The following is a 7,722-nucleotide window of genomic DNA, read 5'->3' on the forward strand; positions in this document are numbered from 1 at the left end:
CCTCCCCCTCTCAGATATAAGCCGGGCTCACCTCGGCCTTGATATTGCCTGAGAGGAGTCACCCACACTCACTGTGCCAGGACTGCAAGCTGCATCGCACACGGACGCTGAGCCACGAACAAGACAGGACATTGCCACAGGCGGTGAACTCTGCCCTACCAGGAGGACCGTGCACTTCACGGGTCGCCCTACCACTGACAAGGACCCTACTACCCACAGATAACTCCACCCTACAAGCAGAAGGGGGACCCTCTCGTCCACTCAGGACCCTGCCCCACAAACAGGCCTTGGGGGACCTGATCGGATCTTAACGCCTGGGACCGTTTTATGGAAGGACTCCTATGAAGAAGGGCACGGGTGCAAACTCTGGAACCGCTCCTTAAGCCGGATACTGTTCCAGAAGGTTGGCACAGACGGGTACTGCCGCACAAACCGGACATTGCTGCACAGAGAGGTCACAGCTCGAGACCAAGGACATCCGGGGCCTTCAAGAAGATGGAGGCGCAGCACCATAAGGTAAGACATGGCCTGCCAACCCACTCAGTCATCATGTACAGATTGTGCGGCCGCGTGCCGCATTTTATGCGGTGCCCTTTGATCAGTCTGACCGATACTACTGTCTCTGTAGCGGTGCAATTTAAGGGAATACGGTGTCACTGGTTACTGTTCCCAGACCACAGTCCACGTGGCCTGCTAAATCCCGGCCTGTTTCAGCCCTGTTCCCGTGCCCACTTTGTATGCCATGGGCACAGTGACGCCGTGTGCACGCATGGGAGCATGCCAGGGCATGCATGCCTTGGACCGGATGCTCAGTCACGACCTTGGTCCCCGCCCCCTCCTGCTTCTCGAACTTTCCAGGTTTTCACCATTTGCGCCTCGGGGTCTCGTCGGGCGGCTGAGTGACACCTCCCCCCACACCCCTCCCCCGGGACACTTGGATTCCCCCCTCCCCGCAGGGCAGCAGTTGATCACCCCCTGGTGAACAGAGCTGCCGGCCTGTGTTTGTCCTCCACTGATTTACAAAGGCCGCCCTCATGCTGTGCGGGGGCCTGGCTGCTCCATGCTGTGTCCGCCTCTGCCCGGCCTTTCCGGTGGGCATGGCCTTTTCCGGGCTGTGGGCCGGGCCTGCGCAGTGCGGGCCACCTATTTCTTTCTGCGTGATTCACCCTTAACGTGGTGTGCACCGTCTTCTCCATTTTGGGTGGGCAAATCCGGACCAACCTCGGCCCCTCCATGGCGTGTGCTAACCCTGTTCTAACCCCTGCGCTGCGCCTGTGCTCCAGGCAAGACCTGCACCAGGCCCCCTCCACGGCGTGTGCTAGCCCCGATCTAACCTCTGCACTAAGCCTGCGCCAAGGTACACGCAAGCCCCGATCTAACCTCAACATTAGACCCAAGTCATGCGAGGCCCCTGACGCATGCCAGTCCCTATCTAACCTTTGCATCAGTCACGTGCCATGATCTGCTCGAGGCTTCTGACGTGTACCAGCCTCCATCTGACCGCACTTGGCCTGATCCGCGCTCCACTCCCAAGTCGCGTGCGATCTAACCCCGCGCCATGCTGTTGGCCGCGTGCTGGCCCGGGCCCTTGCCTTGCACGCGTGCGCTCTGGCGGCGCCTCGCGCACGGCCTCTGATAGTGTGATAGCTTTCTTTCCCATCGCCCTGCTGGGTCAGACTGCATTCACTGGCTTGTGCTGCTTCTGAACCTGCACCACGTGCTCCCAGCCTGCTGGTCTGTGGGCAGTTGTGCCTCTGTGGTACAGTGCTTCTGTGGTACCCGGGTGGCGTCCTGTATGAGGGTATTTCAGTTTGTGCCGCAATCTTCTAGAGGGGGGGGGGTGTATGCCCTAGTCTACAAGGTAGAATCGCAGTGCAGATGTGTGTAATCCATTGTGTCATCTTCTAGTACAAAGTCCTATGTCCAGACACACTTTAAAACAGTTCACACATTGGGTGTGTGGTGTAGAGTGCAGTAAACATGCAATGTGCGAAATGTAAACCTGTACCCTCCTTTGTGCAGGCCTCCGAAGGGGATACATTTTTTATGCATTGTCCATTCTATTAATTTGAGTAGATCATGTTTCACAATAAAAAACTTGCTGAGTCGCTGACCAGGAATGTCCTATTGCCACCCATGGAACGCCTCCTTGACGCAAAGCAACCCATAGTACTATTTGCACTACAAAAGGGGCACTTTAACAGCACAAAAAGCTTTGCGCTGGAAAGAAAATACCATAGTAGGTCTGTATCTCTTTCCTGCAGCCCAAAATCGTGTTTCTATCATGAACTGCGCCCGACATATTCTGACCCACAAACGTGCCCTGTAATATGTGTGTTTTATTGTTACGTTTCACCCTGTGTGTAGATAATGCCCGTTTGGGCCCATTACAGGTTTCATCTTCCAGACTACCTAACGTCCTGTTCTGCTTCATAACTCTTCTATCCCAAAATGTTGCCTGTGTTGTACACCCGTTCTATGCCTGTGTTGCATCGTTATCCCATCATGTTGCCTGTGTTGTACACCCGTTCTATGCCTGTGATGCATCGTTATCCCATCATGTTGCCTGTGTTGTACACCCGTTCTATGCCTGTGTTGCATCGTTATCCCATCATGCTGCCTGTGTTGTACACCCGTTCTATGCCTGTGTTGCATCGTTATCCCATCATGTTGCCTGTGTTGTACACCCGTTCTATGCCTGTGTTGCATCGTTATCCCATCATGTTGCCTGTGTTGTACACCCGTTCTATGCCTGTGATGCATCGTCATCCCATCATGTTGCCTGTGTTGTGCACCCGTTCTATGCCTGTGTTGCATCGTTATCCCATCATGTTGCCTGTGTTGTACACCCGTTCTATGCCTGTGTTGCATCGTTATCCCATCATGTTGCCTGTGTTGTACACCCGTTCTATGCCTGTGTTGCATCGTTATCCCATCATGCTGCCTGTGTTGTACACCCGTTCTATGCCTGTGATGCATCGTCATCCCATCATGTTGCCTGTGTTGTACACCCGTTCTATGCCTGTGTTGCATCGTGCCTGTTCTATGAGATGAAGTTTTGAAACAGGTTCTGAGAAGCTGTCTCATGGCCTGTAAACTCATGCCTGCCTGTGTTTGTTGTGCCTCCCAGGGTTCAGCCGTGCCTGCTGCCATGCGCGAGGAGCTGCTCGCTGGCGTCGAGTACGTGGTGTCTCTTGCCAACCGAAGACACTCCCTGGACCCCCAGAAACTGGAGATCTTCAGGGAAGAGCTGACTGCCCTCCTGTGCCAGAAATACACCGGGCACTGGTATCCGGACAGACCCACCAAGGGGCAGGCGTACAGGTAACTTTCACCCACTACCCACTCCTGGGGGGAGGCCCATGCGATTTATGCTTTTCTTACTTACTCTTTGGAGGCAAGTTGTGACACTGCACTATAGAATAGTTATAAGACATTGTTCTGCTCCTATGGAGTGGGGTTATGCTACTTGTTGTGGCCCTGGAGTGTTCCAAGTAAGCTGCCCAAAGTCTTACACCACATTAGCACAACATTATGCCTCTCAGTTTACCCTGTGGGGCAAATGCAGGAAACACCCTTCCTTTCAAAGGAGTAGCCGGAAAATATAAATGCCTCTCACTTAGAACAGGGCCTCTAATGACACAGAGAGATAAGTCCGATCCATTTTGGAACTGTTCCATTCACCCATACATCCACCCATCTATTAATTCATCCTCCCATCCTATCACCCACCTCCATTCTTGCATGCTCTTTCACCTTTCGATCCCTTCACATTTTCATTCATCCTCTCACATTCCATCTCTTCGATGACCATCCACCCATCCCTTCACCCATTCATCCATACTTTAACCATTCCATTCATTCAATGGTCATTATTTGCACCCATCCATCCATCTTTTTTTCTATTCATCCATCCATCCTTCCACCCATCCATTGTTTCAGATATAGCTTCATAGTTACTTCCAGCCATTCTTCCGCACATTCAATCATCCCTCCTTATCCCCTTCTGCCTTTTTTCTTTTTACCTTTCCTGCCTTCCTTTCAGCTGTCCTTTCACCCTTCCGTCTTTCTATGTTTCATTCCTATTACGTTTTCTTACTTTCACCATTTATGTCTACCTTTTCCCCGGTATCCTTTCCTGTTTCCAACTTCCAATCTTCTTCTTTTATTGAATCAATATTCTTTCCTCATTTGCCATTCTGTCCCCTTCACTCTATTTGCAGCAGTCTCCATTTGCCATACTTCCTTTCTCAATCTCCATAAATGAACTTTGCTCCCTTAGCATCCCCAGAGCTCCTCTTCTTAATCCTGAAAAAATTAAGTTAATTAACTTTTTAGAGGGGTGTTTTACTAGGCCATGGGTCCCAGTGACAACCCCCGCTTCAGCTGCTGTAGTGGGGGGTTGACGGTGCCACCGCTGCCTGGTGCTGGCTTCCTCTGGTATTCATCTGAGGCTCAGAGGGTGTCAGTGGGCCACAGAGTCACATGGCTGGATAGTAGGTGGCTTGGGGGCAGAATGGCACCCCCAGCATAGAGGCAGGACCATATGGAGGGTGGGGAGTGAGCTGGCAGGGTGGAGGTCTCTGGGGTTGGATGCCTTTAGCTGTCTGACTGATTGGTCCTCTCTTCCCTTCTTCCTGCCAGGTGTATCCGGCTGAGCAAGGAGCACCCCGCGGACGCCTCCCTGCTCCAGGCCTGCGTCCACAGCGGCCTTGTGTTCGCCCAGCTCACCCTGCCCAAAGTCATGACCCTTTGGATCGACCCCTACGAAGTCTGCTGCAGGTGAGACATTAAAGTTGTTATTAATTGGGCATGGGACGTTGGGTGGGATTGCGGGGGGGGGGGGGGTACACGAGGTGCGTGACTCCTCGGTTCCCATATTCAGGGGTGCTGCTTTAGTAGGGGTGTTTAGGGTGTTCATCCGCCTAAAAATGTATTCTGTAGTAAACAGTTGGGTACAGGTGCTTTCAGCCTAGTAATCTGAAGAGACTGTTGGATTACACCTGGGATTTTGCCCATGCTGCTGTCAGAATCAACACACTCTCGTCTATGTTTTAAAGGCCTTAAAAATGTTGATTAGTTTGAAAAATATAGTAATTTAAGTACCCCAAACAATCCGCACTCCTCTCTTCCCATTGCCCCTTAAGGCTCCCCTCATGTTCTGCTTCTCATATAATGTGTTTTAACAAGATGTTTTAGTGTGATTATTGGGAAACCTGAAGTACCCCACACCAGTTCTCAGCCCCCCCAGCATGCTCCTCTGCTGTTCACCCTTCCTTGGTCTGCTGCCTGCATACTGGGCAATATCTAGAGCTACAATGACACAACCTAGCCCCTAACACCCTTTCCTCTCTCATTGTCCAGGTTGGGGGAGAATACGCGCCATTACACAGTGGCCAGCTTCGAGTGGAAGAAACCAGGCTCCAAGAAGACACCAACCAAGGAGCTGGAAACCTCAGACTATTTCTCAGACACTTCTTCGGATGTGCAGTCTGCGAGCTCCTCTGATGACGAAGGCACGGGGACCACCCCACGCAGACCTCCAGCACCCGCCCTGAGTGCACAGGTACTGTCCACACACCGTCGTAGTTTAAGATCTTGAAAAAAGGAAAAACAAATACCCAGACAATGTCTCGGCTAAAATAGGTCTATGGGAGAAAAACCCTTGCAGCAGCAGAATTCTTGTAAAGAGATTTGCTGGACAATCTCTCATACAAAAACTTTGCATGCAAAACCTTTTCCAAAAGCAAAGTTGGGAAACTCGCCAATTCACAAACTGCAAACAAGAAGTTTGACAACTTTACTGAGTTTCGTGTGGCAAAGTTTGAAGTTTTGTACCCACCTACCCATCGTTACCCAAATGGAAGCGGCCTGGTTCAGTCACTCCAAAATTCAAAATGATATACGTCCCCAAGTACCCCTTTAATGAGCCTAGAATAATATTTATAGAACTTTCTAGTCAAACAATCAATCAAAAAAGAAATGTTTATTTAGACCCTTGGTCCTTAAACATAAAAGAGCATTCCGTCTTTTTCATAATACAATATCATTGATCATGTATACACAAGAAAATTACAGTCCCATAATAAATAATGATTTCATTTTCTTAATCTAATTCATATTATCCTGAAATGTAATTTATAAAATCCCAAATTTATAAACTCTTAAAAACTTTTTTAACTGCAAGCATAAATCTCCCCAGTGCACATGCTATGTGCAACTTTCTAGTCTGTTTCATAGAGACGACTGTAAAGCTCAATATTTCTCTATCCCAGAATTTCTTTCAAATTTGCACCGAGGCCAGGGACGGCCTTAGGCATGTGCAAGCTGTGCACCTGCACATCGCCGCCAAACCCAAGGGCCCGCCACGGCGATATAAATCCTTAATATAATAATCCTCTGAGGGTGGATACATATTTGTGTGGCGGCCCCTGGCAGGGATTTGGCGGCCTCTGGCTCTGTTCCACTTCCAAGCACCCTGATCCCCCCGCTCCGCCCCGCCCAGACCCCCTCTTCCGGGGCCCCCTACCTACCCTCCCTGCCCAGGGCCGCCATGAGCCTAGAGCCGCCCCTGCCGAGGCCTTTGAAAAGTTTCTGAAGTACCAATGTCTGTTTCTGCTCATGAAAGTGGTGGATGTCCGATTGGGGCGCTGCCGGCCACTGCCCTGGATGATTCTCACTCTGTTCGTTCTCTGTCTCTCCAGGTTCACAGATCAGTGTACCGCGCTACGCCTCTCTGGGTGCCTGACTGGAGGATGGCGCAGGCCTACTTAACCGTCTTCCACACCAGCGGATACTTTTACCCGGACATCGAGATGCCGATGAGTTACTCCCCTGTCAGCGTTCAGGCTTCCTCGGGGCAAGACCACCCAAACGAGGTGTCTCCGTTCTGAACTACTTTCGACCCCAAATACTCAACAGTTCTCAACTTCAGCAGCGCAAAAGGGACCGAAACAGACAATCAAGCAAAGACCCTTGGCATGGGGTCACAGTCCTCTTTTGTTAGGGTAGAGGAAAATACTCTCTATGGCAGTACCTCTCTTTCCCCTTAGTCCCCAGACAGCATGTTGCAGGACACAGGAGCACAGGAAGCAGGAGTCAGGAGCCCAGCAAGCAGGACACAGGAGCCCAGCAAGAAGGACACATGAGCTCAGCAAGAGGGACACAGGAGCCCAGCAAGCGGGATTCAGGAGCCCAGCAAGCAGGTGTCAGGGCCCAGCAAGCAGGAGTCAGGAGCCCAGCAAGCGGGACACAGGAGCCCAGCAAGTGGGACACAGGAGCCCAGCAAGTGGGACACAGGAGCCCAGCAAGCGGGACTCAGTAGCCCAGCAAGCGGGACACAGGAGCTCCCAGTAAGCAAGACTCAGGAGCCCAGCAAGCTGGGTTCAGGAGCCCAGCAAGCGGGACAGAGGGCCCAGCAAGCAGGACTTCGGGAGCTTATTTAACATTTCCAAGTCAAACTAATGAGACATCCCAAATCCTAATCATCTGCCTTCTGCTACTCCAGACCCTCCTTGCTTCTCACCCATTCATTTTTCCAGTTAACACAGCCTTTTCAGTTACCACTCTTCCACCTTCCCGTGTTGCCCCCACAAAAAGCATGTTGGTGGGCACACACTTTCCTGCTTTGCTAGGCTGGGTTGTTTTCTGTTGACCTCTTGGAACAGTGTGTATTTACTGGAGCGTTACACCTGGTATCCAGGCTTATCGGTACACAGCGTA

At 51.3% G+C, this 7,722-nt stretch overlaps 1 protein-coding gene across 1 annotated transcript; it reads left to right on the plus strand.

Moving 5' to 3' along the window:
* The first annotated feature begins 495 nt into the window (after positions 1–495).
* LOC144767697 (maternal B9.15 protein-like) lies at positions 496–6,893 on the plus strand. Its single transcript, XM_078651092.1, has 5 exons — positions 496–516; positions 3,131–3,324; positions 4,645–4,782; positions 5,365–5,566; positions 6,705–6,893. Exons 1-5 carry the CDS (start codon positions 496–498, stop codon positions 6,891–6,893), a joined length of 744 nt encoding a protein of 247 aa, XP_078507218.1.
* The last annotated feature ends 829 nt before the right edge of the window (positions 6,894–7,722 follow it).

This window comes from Lissotriton helveticus, chromosome 7 (genome assembly GCF_964261635.1).
Source record: "Lissotriton helveticus chromosome 7, aLisHel1.1, whole genome shotgun sequence".
In the NCBI taxonomy this organism is placed as follows: domain Eukaryota; kingdom Metazoa; phylum Chordata; class Amphibia; order Caudata; family Salamandridae; genus Lissotriton; species Lissotriton helveticus.

Coding starts and splice junctions, on each gene's coding strand:
- LOC144767697 (XM_078651092.1), top strand. CDS start 496: ATGGAGGCGCAGCACCATAAG. Junction 517..3,130: donor TGGAGGCGCAGCACCATAAG/GTAAGACATGGC, acceptor TGTGCCTCCCAG/GGTTCAGCCGTGCCTGCTGC. Junction 5,567..6,704: donor CACCCGCCCTGAGTGCACAG/GTACTGTCCACA, acceptor CTGTCTCTCCAG/GTTCACAGATCAGTGTACCG.